The sequence below is a fragment of the Engraulis encrasicolus genome, chromosome 13 (genome assembly GCF_034702125.1).
Source record: "Engraulis encrasicolus isolate BLACKSEA-1 chromosome 13, IST_EnEncr_1.0, whole genome shotgun sequence".
Lineage (NCBI taxonomy): Eukaryota > Metazoa > Chordata > Actinopteri > Clupeiformes > Engraulidae > Engraulis > Engraulis encrasicolus.
In genome coordinates this window covers 38770300-38791238 of record NC_085869.1, presented here as the reverse complement: position 1 = coordinate 38791238, position 20939 = coordinate 38770300, and the positions used below count along the sequence as shown (strand labels likewise).

General features: G+C 41.9%; 2 protein-coding genes and 1 long non-coding RNA gene across 3 annotated transcripts in view; all 3 read left to right on the top strand.

Annotated features, from left to right (window-relative positions):
• LOC134460530 (uncharacterized) overlaps positions 1 to 20939 on the top strand; it is a 34667-nt gene that overhangs the window by 10512 nt on the left and 3216 nt on the right. The window contains exons 8-13 of the mRNA XM_063212910.1: positions 258 to 685; positions 1015 to 1110; positions 1234 to 1464; positions 1827 to 1849; positions 1935 to 2053; positions 7160 to 7341. Of these exons, the coding sequence (XP_063068980.1) occupies positions 258 to 685; positions 1015 to 1110; positions 1234 to 1464; positions 1827 to 1849; positions 1935 to 2053; positions 7160 to 7341 (1079 nt within the window). The remainder of the gene's footprint in view (positions 1 to 257; positions 686 to 1014; positions 1111 to 1233; positions 1465 to 1826; positions 1850 to 1934; positions 2054 to 7159; positions 7342 to 20939) is intronic.
• On the top strand, positions 3427 to 5698 carry LOC134461144 (uncharacterized). The gene is made up of 4 exons (XR_010037230.1): positions 3427 to 3796; positions 4301 to 4363; positions 5157 to 5225; positions 5466 to 5698. It is a non-coding gene; the product is annotated as an uncharacterized LOC134461144 (long non-coding RNA).
• Positions 12850 to 15530, top strand: LOC134461129 (E3 ubiquitin-protein ligase TRIM35-like). The gene is made up of 6 exons (XM_063213895.1): positions 12850 to 13251; positions 13502 to 13597; positions 13739 to 13969; positions 14412 to 14434; positions 14534 to 14652; positions 14786 to 15530. The coding sequence occupies exons 1-6, from the start codon at positions 12850 to 12852 to the stop codon at positions 15328 to 15330; spliced, it is 1416 nt and encodes a 471-aa protein (XP_063069965.1). The 3' UTR covers positions 15331 to 15530.

Below are 20939 nucleotides of genomic sequence, written 5' to 3'. Positions count from 1 at the left end.
ACTCAGATGGTCTCCTAAAGGGGCGTTCACCTGGCGTCAACGGGATACCGGAAAACAACGGGCCTGACTTATCTCCTTCTCTATACCATTCTCTGACTAAACTGCACTGACTGCCGTTCTCTGCATGTCCCCTTTGCATGTCACAGAGGGGAGAGTTTATGTAGTACAGTGCATAAACACCTTTTGTTCAGATACTGTATCACATGTTTTGATAAATGGTCGTTAATAATGTTTTTTTAATGTTTGTATTTTTTCAGGGGCTATCCTGTCTTTCAAACCGACAATGGCATCTACATCTTTCTCTGAAGAGGATTTCTCCTGTCCTGTGTGCTGTGATATCTTCAAGGATCCCGTCCTCCTCACCTGTAGCCACAGCATCTGTAAAGTTTGTCTGCAGAAATTCTGGGAAATCAAAGGATCCAGAGAATGTCCAGTTTGCAGGAGGAGATCATCAAAGATGAACCCTCCTCTTAATCTGCACCTGAAGAACCTGTGTGAGACATTCTTACAGGAGAGGAGTCAGAGAGCTTCAGCAGGGTCTGAGGTGCTCTGCAGTCTGCACAGTGAGAAACTCAAGCTCTTCTGTCTGGAGGATAAACAGCCTGTGTGTGTAGTGTGCAGAGACTCAAAGCTACACAGAGGCCACACCTTCAGCCCTGTAGATGAAGCAGCACTTGACAATAAGGTAGCATTATGCAAATACAGTAGGTTGCTAAAAGGTTACAAAAGACTTAACATTGTTTTAACATAACCTTTGTAAATAATTATATTACAATATATTATTTATTACATCAGTCCTGTTAAACTGCATTTGATTTTATATAGCCTAATAATTGTACATAGGCCATAATATGTAAAGAATAAATTTTACATATAGGCTATACAGAGATACGTACTAGTGGAATAAGGTCCTCAAATTTGATAATGACAAATACAGCATGAGTGTAGATCCACATCTACAGTATATGTGTTATCATCATACAGTTCATCATAACATACATGTTTGTATTTCAGGAGAATCTCAAGATCAAACTTGAGCCCCTGAAAAAGAAACTGAAAACATTTGAAGAAGTTAAACTCACCTTTGATCAAACAGCTACACACATAAAGGTGAGACATTCAAAACGTAATTTAGGTCTACTTTATTAATAAAAAACAAAGTTGTCTGATTGATGAGATACTGTATGATATATCAATAATGCAGATCAAACTGTATGCTGTGTGTTAAACCAGACTCAGGTCCAGGATACAGAAAGGCAGATCAAGCAGGAGTTTGAGAATCTTCACCAGTTTCTACGAGATGAAGAGGCAGCCAGGATAGCTGCACTGAGGGAGGAAGAGGAGCAGAAGAGTAAGATGGTGAAGGAGAAGATTGATAATTTGAACAGAGAGATCTCATCTTGTTCAGACACAATCAGAGCCATAGAGGAGGAGATGAACGCTGAAAATGTCACATTCCTGCAGGTAACTAGTTAGTAGCTAATTAGTTTATTACTGAGTATTGATTTTGCAATACCATAATGAAGGGTAGTTATTGCAACATTTGTTTGACAATCGTACTGCATTTTGAGAATAATGTATTCTAGGCTTAAACATAAAGTTATGTTGTATATCTGGATATTTTGTTTTGCTATTGTATGATAATATTATTTATAATAAATCTCAATTACTGGCCCATTGTATTTATTATAGGCCTACCTACGTATGTGTTTTGTTGACAATGTGATGATAGCCTATCACTGAATGATAACCATAATGCAAAGCAATTTCAATAGTAATATTTGGCATTTATAATTATGTAAATATTTTATTATTTCACTTTGCAGAACTACAAGAGCACAGCAAAAAGGTGAGTGATGTACATCCTTTCTTTCTCTCCTCTGTCGTTTTGAACCCAGAACCACAGCAGCACTGACTCCTGAATGTTATTCCAGAGCCCAGTGCACACTGCAGGATCCAGAGAGGCTTTCAGGAGCTCTGATCAATGTGGCAAAGCACCTGGGCAACCTGAAGTTCAGAGTCTGGGAGAAGATGCAGGAGATTGTTCAATACAGTATGTACACACACACACACACACACACACGCACGCACGCATGCGCACACACACACACACACACACACACACACACACACACACACACGCGACGTGACCATTAACCCCACCCCTAACACATACTGTACCTCTCAGCATTCAGCTCATGCATAGGCGCCGACTTCGGGGGTGCTCCAGGGCCCGGGCACCCACGAGAATCTTTGGGCACCCACGGAAAATATGTGCACCCCATGCGCACCCATGGCCATCTTCGTGCGCTACAGTAATACGATCAGCGAGAGAAGTTCTAAATTTTACACGCTTACTGTAGCTATTAAGCGCGACTCAAACGAAATTGGAAGATCGTCAGACTTATATAGCCTACCCATCCTGTTTGAAATACATCACGGTGGGCAGTGAAGTCTAATCCTTTCCATAATACAGGGGCAGCAGAATCTCTACAAGCAAACATTATAATTATAGTATTGTGTTTTAAGTGAAATCCTGACGTTCATTTTAGGCATATTTAGTTAATGTCTGTCAGAGAATGTTTCAAATAGATTGATTTGTGAAGATGCTAAACTGTTTAAAGCATGATGGGTAGACGGGTCGAGAGAATTCGAGACCTCTTCCGGCTGCCTGGGTTGGTTCCAGAACAATGATCCATCCATTCTGGCAGATTAAACATATTGCTTTATTTTCTGTTGCTTTTAATTGTTTGTCGATATACAAATGTTAACAGTCAGGGGATAAACATGTCATCTTGTATGCCTAATGTAAGCTATTTCACGCCGATCGTTTTTTGTCCTCTGCGGTTGCTCTTGTACACAATCAGTAACCATAGAAACATGTTTGGATTGACCTTATGGCATACAGGGCTTTTGCCCAATGGACTGTTGATGAGTCGTGCTGCTAAAGCAGACCTCTTCGAGATAGCAGATATTGATAAAGCTTGTTGTCTGTTAGGGTAAAAAAAAACCCCTCATAGATAACTAAAATTCCGTTGAAGGCTTCATTGTTACTCTAAATATCTGTTGGAGTCTTGACTAAAAATGCCCGGTTGGAGTTTTCAGAACAGTGCAGTGTCTATGCAGACGGTTCCGAAGTTGAAGTAGTTCTATCACAGAGTCAGACTACGCGTGAAGCTGTATAATTATGTTGCTCATTATTTCACAAGTTATGGAAGTTATCGAAGGATCTAAGCCTACTTTTCACTACAAGCTAGGACTTCTTACATACAGGATAGCAGTTGGAAAGTTTAGCCCACTACAAAATGGTAAGTCACTGTCATCCTGCTAATCCCATGTGTAGCACCGCCGTGTGCTTGATATTTCTCTATGCTCTATCCCAGATAGCAGATATTTTGGCTTTGTTTTGGCAGATATCTGCAATTTATGGCTTCCTTTTGGCAAGCCATAAGCTTTTGGCAAAATTTTGGCATGGTTATGGTTGACCTGGGCGCCAGTGAATTGGGGCGTTCCTCTGGAAAGCAAAAAAAAAACAAAGATTTGGTTAAAATATGGGTTGTTTATGGCTTCCCACAACACATTAAAACGCGCGGACTGTGAATGAATGAGTTATGGCCAGGTTATGGCATGTGTCAGGTTAATCTGAACCTCGGGTGGAGAGCGGGACAGCAACGTTCTACATTGGTGCGCTTACGGCAATCCAAAAGACTGCCAAAATCAACTGTCAAGAGAAACTCGTGCTTGCCTCACTTCAGTTTCCCCAGCGCCAGTGTGTGTCAGACTTCAGTTTATGCAGGTAAGTGCAGTTGACACGTTTTTATATTAAATACAACCGCCGATGACTTAAGAGATGAGGCATTTTGTGTTATCGGTTTTCATGTTGATTTCATAGGTCTGTGACCGTCGGTTTCCGTGTTATGCGCTGAAACTTCGATACCCTTTTAACAGGAGCTAAAACACAAACGTCTGTGACACACAACTGTGACATTTAATCTTAGTTGCTACCCTCATACTCAGTAACGGTTGATTAAGTGTTGTTCTGTGGTTGAAATTCACTTTCAGATATCAATGCCAAGGGAATTTCAATCAAAGAACAACACTCCCAGCTAACTGCCCAACGACAGCTAGCAAAAGCCGGGAGCTAGCTAACTCAGGCATGGAGCATCTTCTACCTATTGGCACAAAGCAGAGCACTATCTAGCAATATCTGTCTGTCACGGAAAGTGTTGGACTCACTGTAATTCAAGCCTACTACTGAAGCAATCGAGTGAATCTGCTTTTTTCTACATTGTCTTTTCAGATGTGCTGCTGCTGAAGGCAGTCACCCGGTGGAGGAACTTGTTTTTTGACAGGCATACTACAGGTTGGTTCCACAATTTATTAACCTCTCTCTCTGGTCTAATCTTCGTTCGTTGTGAAAGTCCTTGCTTTTAATGTAACTGCTTTTAAGTATACGTCTGTATTGGGTAATGCAATGGTCGGTTTGTGTTTAAGCGCTGGCTATTTAACATGATCAGTTGTTAAGGCAGTGTGTATTGTTCAGCTATCAACAACAGGGGGTAAACCGTATACAGAAATGTGGCCCATGTAGGCCTATGTAATCTTGCTCTAACATTTGTAATACCTCAACACAGAGAGTAGCTTACTAGAGGTGTCAAAGGTAAAAGTAGAAGTGAATTCATGGTGAAATGTAAACAAACGCCTGCCCCCAGACCAGGATCTCGGAAAAGACTGAATAAGGGGGAAAAAACACCTCAGATATACCTACTGACAAGTCCAGGGTAGTAGGAGCATTACTAATTGGCAGAAAGCTTTAACAATGGCACATGATATAACATAGTGACTAGTCTGTTTCACCAGTTATTAGATAGCCTACTGCTTTGTTGTTATTGAAAAACCTAAAAGCTAGGTTAAAAAAACCTCCAATTTGACCAGTACTCTGATCTTAGAATCAGTGGGCTACTATATACTCAAGTGCAAGTTATACAGTATGTTTTGGCAGGGTTTTGTTTGATTGAGTATTGTTTTTTTTCCTATTCTTTTTCTCCCTTTTACTTTTGACAATTCCGTAGATGGTTGTACAATCTACTGTAGCCTACTACTCATGTCATTTAAAATGTATAAAATATGAAATAACATCTACATTCTCTTTTCAGATGCTGTGCTGCGAACGGACACTGCAGTCACCTGTGGGAGGGGTCAATCAAATCGGATCTCAAAAACAGGTACCAAATTTTAATAACACCCCTCCCCCCTCTCCCGTCTATTACGCTATTAATCAAGTGCATTTGTGCCGCCACTTGGCCAGGACACCCTTGTTAAAAGAGATTTTTAATCTCAACAGGTTTATTTTCCTGGTTAAATAAAGGTTAAATAAAAGAAGAAAAAAAATGTAATGCCACTGTTTTCAAAGTTACTTTTGCATGTAGTAATTCAATTTGGTTTATCTTTTTATTCTTTCCTAGATGTCGCGAATCTGATCTGATCTACCTACCTCTATGTGGCAATAGAGTACCTGCTTTTACTGGCCATGGGACCAAGATGAAAACAAGAGGCCTGTACCCAGACATCCAAGCACCCATCAAGTCACCCAGTCCTCCACCACCTGCCGTGCAGCTATACCCATCCATCAAATCCAGCCACTTGCCCACCCTAACCAGTCACAGCATTTGGAGGCAATAAAGTATAATGAAATGTATTTAATTGTCTTGGTTTTTTTTTCTAGATGCATAAATATTCCAGTTTCATTGTTGAAAATCACGCATTTATTAAATGTGCGATTTTCAACAATAAAACAGGAATATTTAGTGATCCCATGTCACTTATTTGTCTTATAAGTTTCTCTGTATACCGGTACTTACATTTTAAGTATACAGGGAAACTTATAAGACAAATAAGTGACATTTGGCCCCATTATGGCTACATTTGGGATCAATTATGGGTACATTATGGCAGTATTTAGGGTCATTTATGGCTGTTCTGGTAGAGTTATGGGTACATTATGGCTGAATTATGGGTACATTATGGCAGTATTTAGGCTCATTTATGGCAGTTCTGGGACAGTTATGGGTACTTTATGGCTGCATTTTGGCTGAATGGGTGGGGTCTGGAATTCCTTTTGGGGCCTTTAAGGCTGTACGTGGAAATCCCAAATAGGTTTTGGGTGAACTTTGGTCAATTTATGGCTGGGTTTGGTTGGTTTTGGCATGCCAAATTTGGGCCACTTTTGGCCCGGGGACTCAAACCGAAGCCAGCCAAAAGGCCAAGACACGATTTGGCCCAAAACTCTGCCAAAAACATTTTGCTATCTGGGAGGGGTCTTTAGTGATGGTATGACCAAGTTGAGCCTTTGCATATCCATGCTTGTTGTGCGCTGTTGGATGGTTTTGCCATTGTAGGCTATATGCGGCTCTGGCTGCTAACATTGTTGGGTTTAGTTGTGACTGAGTTTGTGACCTGGTTTGAACATAGCTCGCATGAAGTGCGTGGTATGAACGCTGTGTTGCAAGTGACTGAACGCCAGTCTGAATTCACTGTGGGCGCTCGCGTTGCTGCTGCTGTTATTGTTTTCAATTGAGTTCCTCTTTGGACGTCTGTATTAGGCTACTGCACAATGCTGCTATGCTTCATAAAAATGTATTTGAAGACATACAACTTTCACATGCATGGTTTCATTTTAGTAACTGACATAGTCCGTGACTGCAGATTTAGCTTTAGTGGCATGCTCAAGGAAAATCTTGATCTTCTAGCTTGACAGCTGTGTGTAGCCTATATTCATTTTAAACACGGTCACCTTTAGTCATAATGCCGTCTAGAAAAAGGCACCGGCAAACGTGATCTGGGCTTTGCGTTCAATTTATAGGCCCTTCACCATGTAAAGCAATTCCATTTTCAATCTCAATTCAAATATAGGCGATTTTATTGTAAAATAGCCTATTGATTTGACAACAACAACGAAAATAAATAAGCTTCGAATACATTTATTATGTAGCCTACTCATTCAAATAAAGTCACCAACTCATGAAATGGGAAAGCAAGGCATGGCAAACAAACGGGACTTTCTGTGGGTCGCGACCCCCAGTTGGGAACCGCGAGCACCCACTGGACAAAACAAAAGTCGGCGCCTATGAGCTCATGTGTGTGTTCATCCTCTCCGCAGCTCCTGTCACTCTGGATCCCAACACTGCAGCTCATAGTCTCATCCTGTCTGAGGATCTGACCAGTGTGAGACGTGGTGATGAGAAACAGCAGCTTCCTGATAATCCAGAGAGGTTTGATGAGTATTCCAGTGTGCTGGGCTCTGAGGGCTTTAACTCTGGGACACACTGCTGGGATGTGGAGGTTGATGAGAACATATGGTGGGGAGTGGGTGTGATGACAGAGTCTCTCCAGAGGAAGGGAGACTACACCTCTATGAATGGGTGCTGGTATGTGTGGTATAAAGATGATAAATATAGCACACATGCCCCACCACAGCCCTCCACTCTCCTCACACTGAAGCAGAAACTCCAGAGGATCAGAGTGCAGCTGGACTGGGACAGAGGAGAGCTGACATTCTCTGACCCTGATAATAACACACACTTACACACTTTCACACACACGTTCACTGAGAGAGTGTTTCCATACTTTAACACCTGGGTGTTTCCTTTGAGGATCTTGCCAGTTAAGACTTTAGTAAGGGTAACAGATACATTTTAAAAATCTAGAGCAGCACCTGTCTTTTCCTGCAAGACCATCATAATTATGGCCTTATCACTGACCTAAATATAGAGGACACAAGGCTTCTGTAGAACTCCGTTTAATGGTTTTGAATCCTTCTCGACTGAATTCTGCGAGAATACTTCTGTCCCAAATTTCTGAAAGCGTAGTGTACCTTAGTAACGCTGAGAACAAGCACTGGTAAGCCGACACCAAAACAATTCTAACTGTCAATCAACCAAACTAACAATGGTCATTGGTCCTTTAAACAATGTAATAGCTCTCTAAAATAACGGGTCTGCCAAAAAAAATGGGGGAATTGAAAGGGACAGGAAACTAGCGTTTTTTAAAAAAACAACAAAAAACAAAACAAAAAAAGAGCTGACTCGGCAAGAATTTCAATGGCGATGCTTTTCAAGTCTGCCATAGAGATACATGGGAAATGGCACTCTACTTCCTTGTTCTGCCCAAAAACTGTCTGATGTCCCGCCCCCAGCCATTGCTATAGTTATGAATCCAACATACGCCGTCCTCCATATTCAGGTCAGTGGGCCTTACAGCCTGTCCTCTGAGGATGCTCCTGGGAAGGCCTCACTAAGAGTACATGTAGAGTAGCTCAGTTCATATCTCATCACAACGTTCCATTTCACAACTGAGCAAATTACATCACACACACAAACATTGTCCTGAAATCTTATTTTATTTTATTTGTAGTTTATTTGTCAGGGACAATGCAGTGCACATTATTACAAACATGACATGGCAAGGCCATGAAACAGCTTGCAGATGTGAGTACATAAAAGGTTTGTAGCTAGATAGCTAGTTTGCAAATCTCAGTCCCTGGTCAGGCTAGCTACTCTAATAAAATATACAAGTCACCTAGACTATACAATTTCACAAAATATAAAGTACAGTATACTATGATATGCTATCTTAACATATTTCCTATAACATTAAAAGCATATGCAGACAGAAAAAACAATAAGATGGGTGTGACATACTGTGTGTGCATGTGTGTTATCTATTGTGTATTGTGATGATTATATGTTTGGTTTTCCTTCAGTCAGTGTTTCAGTTGTCTGTTAAATGTTTCAAACTCAGTGTTTTTTATTACTGTTGGTAAGTTGTTCCACATTTGAGTTCCAATAACTGAGAAACTCGACTGGCCAAATGAAGTTTTGCGCACTTTTGCTGTGCAGTTGCTGTTGGCTCCTCTTGTTTTTACAACCCTTCTTGTGCTTATTTTTTGTTACAAAAGGACATAGTACAGGAGGAGCAAGATTATTTGCACATTTAAAAATTAGTTTAAGATAAGAAATCTTAATAAAATTCTCAAGGCTTAAGAGGTTATATTTCGTTACTATGAGGCAGTGGTGCCACATTATTGGTTTCTGATCCAGTATATGTTTGTATAATGATAAAAGAGGTTTAATTGATGTCTGGGAGGCTTGGCCCCTACAGTAATGCAGTAAGATAGATGAGACAGTATTATGGCATGAAAAAACAGTAAGGCTGCTTTAACAGGTATATGATGCCTTATCATTCTAAAACAGTTCAAGTTTGTTCGGAGCGTTGCAGTGAGTTTCTCAATGTGTTTTCTAAACTTAAGCTGAGAGTCTAAGATTATTCCTAAACATTTCAACTCATTGACTTTGTCAATTGTGTCCTGGTCAATTTTGATGGAGCACAAGGCTTTCCCTCTTATAGAATACTGTCTTTTTGATGTTAAGAGTGAGATGGTTGTCTTTGAGCCAGCGGGATACATCTTCCATCTCCTTAGTCAAAATGTCTGCTGCGCTTGATGTTCTGGCTGATGCATAAATCACTGTATTGTCATCGTACATTTGGCACTTGAATGACTGACAGCAGTTGGGCCAGTCATTTATGTAGACTGAAGAGCAGAGGCCCCAAGATTGAGCCGTGCGGAATGCCCAAGTTTGCAGCTAATGGCAGTGAAAGCTGTGTGTTAATCCTGACCTGAAGGTATGAAGCAAACCAGCTTATGGCGCCTTTAGAAATATTAAAAGTGCAGACTCAATAACAGTTAGAGTCTAACTGTTGGACATAATGAACATCATACATCTACAAAATGAGAAACATATGAATCACACTGAGCATTTCTGCAAGAAGTGTGTTTGATTACAGAATAGAATAAAATGTCTTCCATACACTCACATCCAAAACCTCTGCGTTGGTTCGTAGAGCATTGTCTGAAGTTTGTAGTAACGGTGAAAGGTCTGTTTGTCCTGTTAGAAAAAGAGACATTACATTGCATTACACTTGGCTGACTTTTATTTATCCAAAGTGACTTACAGTTATTTACAGGGTACTGGCTACAGTCCCTGGAGCAATGTGGGGTAATCTGACATCAAGTCAGCGTCAGTGTGTCCTTCCTCCAGATGACCACTAGATGGAGGTAGGCACCAGCAGATGGCAGTCCAGGGGCAATTCTACAGAGCACAGTGTGACAGCCCGCCCTGCGACTGCACATGAACAAGCACATAAACACCGACATATAACACTAGTGTCTGTTTCACGTTTGCAAATTGTAGATGGTAGGCAGAATTCCTTCTGCAGAGCAGAGGCACACTGTAGTAATATGAATCTGTGTGGACTAGTAACATGAACAAAAACACTAAGATATAATAGAAGTGTACTAGCTTAATATAAACCTATCTGGGACCCTAACAGCAGACATAATGATGAAAATATCAACATGTATGGACCTGTAATATGGACAGATCAGCAGATACTTCGTAAACATGTGTGAACTTATGCAACCGTAATGGTGGTAGTTTAAATGTGTAGAACTGTAACATGTCAGGTCGGTCCCATGTGCTTACATGTGCCAATGTTCGAATGCAATGAGATAAATTTGAGAAAAGGAACAAAAAGAAAGACCCATGAATAAGTGTTACAAAAAGACTCAGAGATAATAATCTAAGCAAGATAATCTTTCTCCTAGTTTCTGTAACATCTATATCTACCAACTTCTGTAATATCTAGACATTGACAAAAGGAACAGCAGAAATGTCTGTCTGTAGTTCTGCTCCTATGTAAAATATAAAAACGAATTGCAAAGAAAAGAAGAACTGAGTGTGATCATCTTCATTCTATGTAACCAGGCGCGGAGTGGCCATCGGGAGATCGGGGCTTGTCCCGGTGGGCCGCGGCCGCGAAATATACTTCAGCGGCCGCATTATGTTCTCTGCCGGCCCTAAAGTGCTTAACCACATAATGTTCTTAGCCGGCCCCAAGGAGTTTGTACGATATAGAATGTATAAACTATTTCCAATTCACTAGTTAATCACGAAAAAACTGACTCACCACTATATATACCGTCTACCCGACCGCAATACCTCAGTGACGGTGTCAAACAGTAAATTGGCCACACCCCTCCTCTACTGATAATGTTCATACACCGTAGATCGCGGATGTTTACTAGATCTTAGTAACATAGTTTCGTTTTCAGTATTTCAAGAACCTGTGATATTTATATTGGTTACCAAGGAATGGAAATATTAGTAAGTTGTGATTTATTTTCCGATTTCCACATGACTGTTACAGTTTACAGTCTGCCACTCCAGATTCACTTGTTCTGTGGTTATTGACTTGGGTTACGAACAGACTCCACCAAGTGGTAAGGAGGTGAACTGCAGCTAAGCAGGAAAACACGTTGTACATGTTTTGATGGCATTGGTTTGTTAGAACTAGCGGTAGGCTTATATCTCCTTACAGTATAATGTATATCATACATATATTTATATGTGGCACATTTAGGATGTAGCTTATGTAATGTCTGAAGAAATGGAACAAAATAATTACCACAAATTCTGATGTGAGCAGTGCTGGGTGTGTAGCCTAAACTGTGGATTAAAATGTAATTGCAAGAAACAAAGACATTTGCTGCGACGAAGACAGCGTTTTAAGGTAGGCCTACACCGTTTGGTTATACATTTTGTTGACTTATGGTTGTGCTTTGAAGTAGCTAGGTTTGGCTTATTTGCTGCATGGTGGGTTTATTGCACAATGTAGACAGACTTTTTGTAAGCTATAGGCTACTATACTATATTTTGTAAGCCTACTCTTCTAAAAATCCCCACACTCAAAACTTTGTGCCCATGCTAATCCTGTCTTCCTTAAACGATATTTCAATTTCAAACTGTCAAAATGACAGTGGAGTGCACATTTCCATGATGTAAGTTAGTGATGTAGCCTAGGCTAGGCCTATGAATGCTTTGGACTGTGATGATGGCTCCAGTGGTGTAGTCTACTTTTTGAAGTGGGTATACTGTATATTTGAGCATTTTTTGATGTGTAGGCCTACTGTATATATTTGTGCTATTGTAAATAATGGATCAATCAATTTTAAGTGGGTATACTCTACTCTACTCTACTCTACTCTACTATACTGTAATCCCTGAAATTTTGAAATGGGTGTGTATACTTCGTTTTATCGTTTTACGTAGACTACACCACTGGCTGTGCATTTCATCAAGGTGTAGGCTAAATTCTCCAATTCAGGTTGATATTTTGACAACACTAATGTTCACATGTAGTACGACTGCAGATTTCGTGGCTTTTGTCTTTTTGGTTAGGAAACCATGTTGTTCGCTTTGTTTTTTTTTTTTGTTTTTTTTTTTTAAAGAGGGCCGCCAAGGGGAAAATTCTCCCGGTGGGAAAAGGTGGGCCACTCCGCCCCTGTATGTAACATTGCCTGAACACACCACACCAGAACTCACAGTCCAATGGATCACTCTGCCTCATAGTAGGTCTCTCTCTCTCTCTCTCTCTCTCTCTCTCTCTCTCTCTCTCTCTCTCTCTCTCTCTCTGGCCATTCCCTTTCCTTTTATCACAACATTTAGCCAATTGGAAATCTCTTTTAAAGTCCCTCCCTGCACTGAATGAGGAAGTGGGAAGCTCAGGCTGCACCGAGTGCTGTGCTCGTCAAAAGGTGAGTTTTTCCACATGATTTTTACATACATATTTTATGAAACCAACAAAAGTCAACATTATTTAGATATCAATAGGTGACCTATTAGATTGACAATGGTTTCCAATGCTTTTCCTTCTACAGACTGATTGGCTTTTAGCCTATAGTGGGAACATGAAAGTGAAACCACATTGAGCCTGTGTCTGTGAGTCTGTGCAATGGCATCTAAATCTTTCTCTGAAGAGGATTTCTCCTGTCCTGTGTGCTGTGAAATCTTCAAGGATCCTGTCGTCCTCTCCTGTAGTCACAGCATCTGTAAAGTTTGTCTGCAGCAGTTCTGGAACACCAAAGGATCCAGAGAATGTCCTGTCTGCAGGAGAAAGTCATCAATGGATCGCCCACCAATCAGTTTGACTTTAAGGAACCTGTGTGAGACCTTCTTACAGGAGAGGAGTCAGAGAGCTTCAGCAGGGTCTGAGGTGCTCTGTCATCTGCACAGTGAGAAACTCAAGCTCTTCTGTCTGGAGGATAAACAGCCTGTTTGTCTGGTGTGCAGAGACTCCAACAAACACAGAGGACACACTTTCAGTCCCATTGATGAAGCTGCACTTGACATTAAGGTACGATTGATCAAATGATGCAGTTTAAAGGCTTCACTTGTTATTATACCCTTTGTATATTGCATTATAGTTTCAATTCCTGATTTCTGTCCAATGAAGTTGCATTGAATTTGCATATGGAAATAGTTATTTTTAAATGATGTATGGAATAAAATCACAAGTTTAATATGAGCAAGCAGGATGGTCTTTCAATCTAGATCCACTTATACCTTTGCTGCATATTTGCCATAATGACGTGTTTGCATTTCAGGAGGAATTCAAGATCAAACTTGGGCCTCTGAAAAAGAAACTGAAGACTTTCGAAGAAGTTAAACTCATCTGTGACCAAACAGCTACACACATAAAGGTGAGACCTTAAACTAAAACAAAACAGAACACATAATGCATATGAGCAATTGCAGATAACTGATCTGGTCTGATATGATACTATATGATATCAACCATGCCTTGGACTGGCCATGAATCTTGTATATGTATTTTGAAACAGACTCAGGTCCAGCACACAGAGAAGCAGATTAAACAGGAGTTTGAGAAGCTTCACCAGTTTCTACGAGATGAAGAAGCAGTCAGGGTAGCTGCACTGTGGGAGGAAGAGGAGCAGAAGAGTCAGATGATGAAGGATAAGATTGAGAAGATGAGCAGAGAGATCTCAACTCTTTCAGGCACAATCAAGGGCATAGAAGAGGGCCTGAAAGCTGATGATGTCACATTTCTCCAGGTAAGAACTGGTTCTGTTAGAAATCACATTTACTTGCAACTCGTACTTGCATTTCTGTTAGGCCTATATTAAATACCTCAAAATTGAATATTATTATTTTAATACTTAATGACATGATTGATAATTGCCCTTAAATAGGCATAACATTGTACAGCATTGCCAGGTTTTATTTGTATGAATATGAATACTGTATATTTATTTTCATGTGTTTAGAAAGTATTTCCCTTTATATATTTTTTTATAATTCACTAAGTCTAGTGGAATTTAAAGGTTGTTTTTGCTCATTAGTAAATTTTCACAATTTCCCAGAACTACAAGAGAATATTGTTAGTCAGTATTAAATAACTTCAATGTGGTTCAAATGGGCTTCTATATCCTCAATCCAGAATAATTAAAAAATATATAAATTAATGTTGTTGTTTTTTTCCCATAATTTCCCTAGAACTACCAGAACACGGTCGAAAGGTGAGTTATCTGCCTCCTATCTCTCTCTTTTCTGTCAGACATGCACAGTGGTTCTGAACCCAAACCCACAGCAGCACTGACTCCTGAATGTTATTCCAGAGCCCAGTGCACACTGCAGGATCCAGAGAGGCTTTCAGGAGCTCTGATCAATGTGGCAAAGCACCTGGGCAACCTGAAGTTCAGAGTCTGGGAGAAGATGCAGGAGATTGTCCAATGCAGTGAGTAGGCCTATGCATGCACGCACACACACACACATGAACACACTGCAGCTCGTGTGCATGAAGACAGTTCACAGCCCTAACACACACCCCTTAATGTTCAGCTCATGTGTGTGGTGCTTCCTCTCTGCAGCTCCTGTCACTCTGGATCCCAACACTGCACACCCACATCTCATCCTGTCTGAGGATCTGACCACTGTGAGATGGGGTGATGAGATACAACAACTTCCTGACAATCCAGAGAGATTTGATCTCTATCACAGTGTGATGGGCTCTGAGGGCTTTAACTCAGGGACACACTGCTGGGATGTGGAGGTTGGGGAGAACACATGGTGGAATGTGGGTGTGATGACAGAGTCTCTCCAGAGGAAGGGAAACTATACCTCCAATAGTGGACGGTGGTATGTGGTGTATAAAGATGGTAAATATAGAGCATGTGCCTCACCACAGCCCTCCACTCTCCTCACAGTGAAGCAGAAACTCCAGAGGATCAGAGTGCAGCTGGACTGGGACAGAGGAAAGCTGACATTCTCTGACCCTGACAATAACGCACACCTACACACTTTCACACAGACTTTCTTTGAGATCGTGTTTCCATACTTCAACATGGCCCCTACATTCTTTCCTCTGAGGATAGTTCCAGCGAAGGCCTCAGTAAGAGTGGAGCAGCACAGTTAGAACTGTGTTTGTGTGTGTGTGCGTGTGCGTGTGTATGCGTTCGTGCACGTGCGCGAGTGTGTTTGTGTGCCCTCTCAGTGCTGCCCCCTTCCTGCCTGCTGTCTCCATTAGAAGAAGGGCTATATATCTCTACATCTCAGCACTTTTCGTATTTGTGCTATAATGTGTCATACCCACTGTATACTAATAAAGACCTCTTGATGGCGACGTGGAAGTCAAAGATGTTGTGTTTTCCCGTGTCATTTTCTTTTGAGACCTACTTTCAATTTCCTTGAAAGGTTACTTCCACCACACAGCAACTAATCAGCCAAGAGAAATGGGGGCGGTTTAATTGACTCAGGACACTCAGCAGAGGTTTTAGATTGCAGACAGTTTGGATTTCACAGTAACAGCAGGCGATCTCCTGCCTCACCTCCCATTACAAATAGGCTACTGACTGAAATTCTATTTGAACTCCAGCCAGAGAGCATGGAGTCAGGTCAGTGAGGTCAGAGACATCTAGAGGAAGTAGCCTACTGTACATAGTAATGGTAATAATGCACGCAGTGCAGCAAACACTTGCAGAATCAAAGCGCTTCTGGCGGACCATGGAATCTCTGCAGTTGCTTATCTCTGTTGACAGCCAGGACTCCGTTTCTCGATTCTTGTCGTAGCTAACCGTCTTAAGTCGGTCTTGAGTTGGTCGTAAGTTGCTCTTGAGTTGGTCTTAAGTTGCTCTTGAGTTGATCTTAAGTTGGTCTTCAGTTGGTCTTTAGACGCAAGACCGACCGAAGTCGCGACCAACCTTTGGACGTACGTACGTACGTTCTCAGACACGAGGAAGTCTGAGAGGAGTGTCTCGCCTCAGCTCGGCTGCATTGGTCGCAATCAAAGTAGTGACGGCGTCATGATTCACGTGGCTGTCAGATACAATAATTACAACGCTATCAAAGTCCACAAATCTTTGTCAACACAACCGTGCCCTCAAAACCATCCCTCTTCGACAGCAGAAACCAAATAATGCATTACATGTCACAATGTCTTATATTTTATTCCGGTTTTGCTAAATCAATTTACGATAAGTCTTCAGTAACTTCTCTCAGAAACCGGTGGTTGGTGGATGAGTGGTTGTCATGCCTTGCCGGAGGGTAATAGCAATGATTCTAGACCCGAAGGGATAAATGTATGCATGGACTTTTAAATCTCTAACATCCATAATATTCTCTTCTGAGTCCGCTTGAGTTCTAATTTTCACAATATGTTGTCGCAGTGGGAAACAAATACCCACGCGCGCACAACGTGGTCGGATTGCGCACACATTGTGAACATTTCTACTATGTCTATAGACTACGCTACACGAACTCCAACCCATCGCAACCCTGGGGAAAAAATGCAGCTTAATGAAATAATGTGAGGATAGCCTACTCTGAAAGGCATGCGAGATCACATTGGGATCATTTTACTTTGCACATTTAGCCTACTTTACGCGGCCACCTGGTTACTCTGCGGGAGGCAGAGGGTTGAGAATATGGACACACACACACGCGCGCGCACACATGCGCACACACGCGCACACACACACACACACACACACACACACACTTGTCGCGCTGTCTTTGGGTCTCTGTTGTGGGTCAAATATATGTCTAACCGTTGTTACCCATATCTCTAACTTGAAGTGACTCAAGGCGCTTGCTGGAGAAAGCTCAGTCTTACTGTAGTTGATCAGATGTAGGCTATTTTTTTAAGCTTAAACTCTGTAAACCCCAAGGATGCCTTCGGGCTGGCCTCTGACACTGCCAACACCCGAACGCATGTAGAAGAACTCTACGTGCGAGACAACAGCGAGGTCCTTCCCCACGCAGAGTGGACAGTTCAATGATGTTTGAAATGATAACTGAAAGGAATCGATCATTCTAAAATATATATTTGGTTGTTTATGTCGTCTTCCTGCCTGCACGCCCTTACGCGCAAAATAGGCTACAAGAAAAATAATTGCCATTATGACCTTTACGCGTAAAGATGTGCAGGAAGGGATGATGCACGGAGGGTCCGTCAAACACAGTACACATGACATCTCCATGAAAGTCGTTAAATACTTGTCAACGCAATCATGTCACCGAAATCCATCCCCAATAACCAAATGTCGGTCTACATATCACTGTAGCATAATCACTCCAAATAACTACACAGAAATGACCGGTGAAAGCGTGATGGCATGTATACTATCCTAATTCTCACTTGCTGGTGGTAACTGGTAACATATCCATTTCGGCTGAATTTTAAATTAAGCGCAGGTGCCTTATCTGCATAACAGTATATCCAGTATATCCACTTCCACTCATCTCTCTCTCTCTCTCTCTCTCTCTCTCTCTCTCTCTCTCTCTCTCTCTCTCTCTGTGTGCGCGCGCGCATCCAGGCTGGCGCGCGCGCAACTCGGGCATATTCGCAACTCTCTGCCTCCTCTCCCTCGTGCGCAGTGACAGTGGACCGTGTGGCTGACGCCATTGCGAAGTTATTTGGCGCGATTTTATTGTGCAGTGATATATACAGCGACATTTGGTTATTGGGGTGGATTTTGGGGGCATGATTGTCTTCACAGGTATTTAACGACTTTCATAAAGATGTCATGTGTAGCCTACTGTGTTTGACGCACCTTTCAATCTTCCTGCACATCTTCAGGCACAATGCTCTTAATGGCAATTATTTTTCTTGTGGCCTACGTTGGACGTAAGGACTTGCTGGCAGGAAGACGGCATACACAACCAAATATATTTAAAATTGTCTAATCATTGGACATTTTGTGTGGTAAAAGTTAGACGCTTGTGCACTTGGTGGCAGTAATCAATCACTGTCACTTGAACTCTGCCTGAACCTGCCCCAAGACGCTGAAATGTCAGGAGCAAGACCAACTTAAGAACAACTTAAGAACAACTTAAGAACAACTTAAGACCAACTCAAGACCAAGCCGGAAGACTGTCTTACGAGCGACTTAAGACCTTGGTTACAACGTTGGTCTTAAGAACGAACAAAATGGCTAACGTCGTTAGCAAAGGCACTGTCGAGAAATGACCCCCAGATCTCCAAAGATTCTGTGCTCCTGGACACGGATATTAAGGACACGAAATCTGTGTCCAGGAGCACAGATTTTTCCAAAATTCTGTGCTCCTGGACACGGAAGTGCTTTCTATATTTCCACAGAACTGTGTTAACTCTATCATTAGAAAATACATACCAAATGCTAATCCTAAACAATATAATGCTATAGCAATTTAAGTTGTGCCCTGACCAAAACATTCCCTAGTGCGTGCGTGCNTGCGTGCATGCATGCGTGCGTCCGTGCGTGCGTGTGTGCGCGTGCATGCCTGCCTGCCTGCATGCGTTTCTGTATACAGTATACACGTATCTGTGTGTTTGTGTATCTCTGTGAAATGTCAATCATGTCTTGCTCTCATTTGCTCCTTCACATCCAGCATCTGTGTACAGTCATTATGTATGTTTGACTAGACCAGGCGTGTCAAAGAGACCTGGACTCCGTTTCTCGATTCTTGTCGTTGCTAACCGTCTTAAGTCGGTCTTGAGTTGGTCGTAAGTTGCTCTTGAGTTGGTCTTAAGTTGCTCTTGAGTTGATCTTAAGTTGGTCTTCAGTTGATCTTAAGACGCAAGACCGACCAAAGTCGCGACCAACCTTTGGACGTACGTACGTACGTTCTCAGACACGAGGAAGTCTTCGGAAATGCTTGGAGTGTCTCGCCTCAGCTCGGCTGCATTGGTCGCAATCAAAGTAGTGACGGCGTCATGATTCACGTGGCTGTCAGATACAATAATTACAACGCTATCAAAGTCCACAAATCTTTGTCAACACAACCGTGCCCTCAAAACCATCCCTCTTCGACAGCAGAAACCAAATAATGCATTACATGTCACAATGTCTTATATTTTATTCCAGTTTTGCTATTTGCTATCAATTTACGATAAGTCTTCAGTAACTTCTCTCAGAAACCGGTGGTTGGTGGATGAGTGGTTGTCATGCCTTGCCGGAGGGTAATAGCAATGATTCTAGACCCGAAGGGATAAATGTATGCATGGACTTTTAAATCTCTAACATCCATAATATTCTCCTCTGAGTCCGCTTGAGTTCTAATTTTCACAATATGTTGTCGCAGTGGGAAACAAATACCCACGCGCGCACAACGTGGTCGGATTGCGCACACATTGTGAACATTTCTACTATGTCATTGTTGTCTATAGACTACGCTACACGAACTCCAACCCATCGCAACCCTGGGAAAAAAATGCAGCTTAATGAAATAATGTGAGGATAGCCTACTCTGAAAGGCATGCGACATCACATTGGGATCATTTGAATCATTGCACATTTACTTAACGCGGCCCGCTGTCATATGCGCGAGGCAGAGGGTTGAGAATATGGACACACACACACACACACACACACACACACACACACACACACACACACACACACACACACACACACACTGATATGTCGCGCTGTCTTTGGGTCTCTGTTTTGGGTCAGATATGTGTAACCTACGTTGTTACCCATGTCTCTACCTTGAAGTGACGAACTGGTTGCTTGGGGCTTTTTACGACGATGGAAGAAAGGAGGGACAGCTGTGAAGGTGGTTGCTGGAGAAAGCGCGGCCTTACTGATGTTGAAGTAATTTTTAAAAAGGCTTCAACTGTGGATACCCCAAGGGATGCCTTCATTGCGCTCTTCAGTGCGAGAGGGCACCAAGTTAAGTCATTTCCCTTTGAACAACCACACAGAGTGGACAGTTCAATGCTGCTTGAAATGATAACTGAAAGGAATCGATCATTCTAAAATATATATTTGGTTGTTTATGTCGTCTTCCTGCCTGCACGCCCTTACGCGCAAAATAGGCTACAAGAAAAATAATTGCCATTATGACCTTTTACGCGTAAAGATGTGCAGGAAGGGATGATGCACGGAGGGTCCGTCAAACACAGTACACATGACATCTCCATGAAAGTCGTTAAATACTTGTCAACGCAATCATGTCACCGAAATCCATCCCCAATAAACAAATGTCGGTCTACATATCACTGTAGCATAATCACTCCAAATAACTACACAGAAATGGCCGGTGAAAGCGTGATGGCATGTATACTATCCTAATTCTCACTTGCTGGTGGTAACTGGTAACATATCCATTTCGGCTGAATTTTAAATTAAGCGCAGGTGCCTTATCTGCACAACAGTATATCCAGTATATCCACTTCCACTCATCTCTCTCTCTCTCTCTCTCTCTCTCTCTCTCTCTCTCTCTCTCACTGTGTGTGCGCGCGCGCAATTCGGGCATATTCGCAACTCTCTGCCTCCTCTCCCTCTTGCGCAGTGACAGTGGACCGTGTGGCTGACGCCATTGCGAAGTTATTTGGCGCTATTTTATTGTGCAGTGATATGTACAGCGACATTTGGTTATTGGGGTGGATTTTGGGGGCATGATTGTCTTCACAGGTATTTAACGACTTTCATAAAGATGTCATGTGTAGCCTACTGTGTTTGACGCACCTTTCAATCTTCCTGCACATCTTCAGGCACAATGCTCTTAATGGCAATTATTTTTCTTGTGGCCTACGTTGGA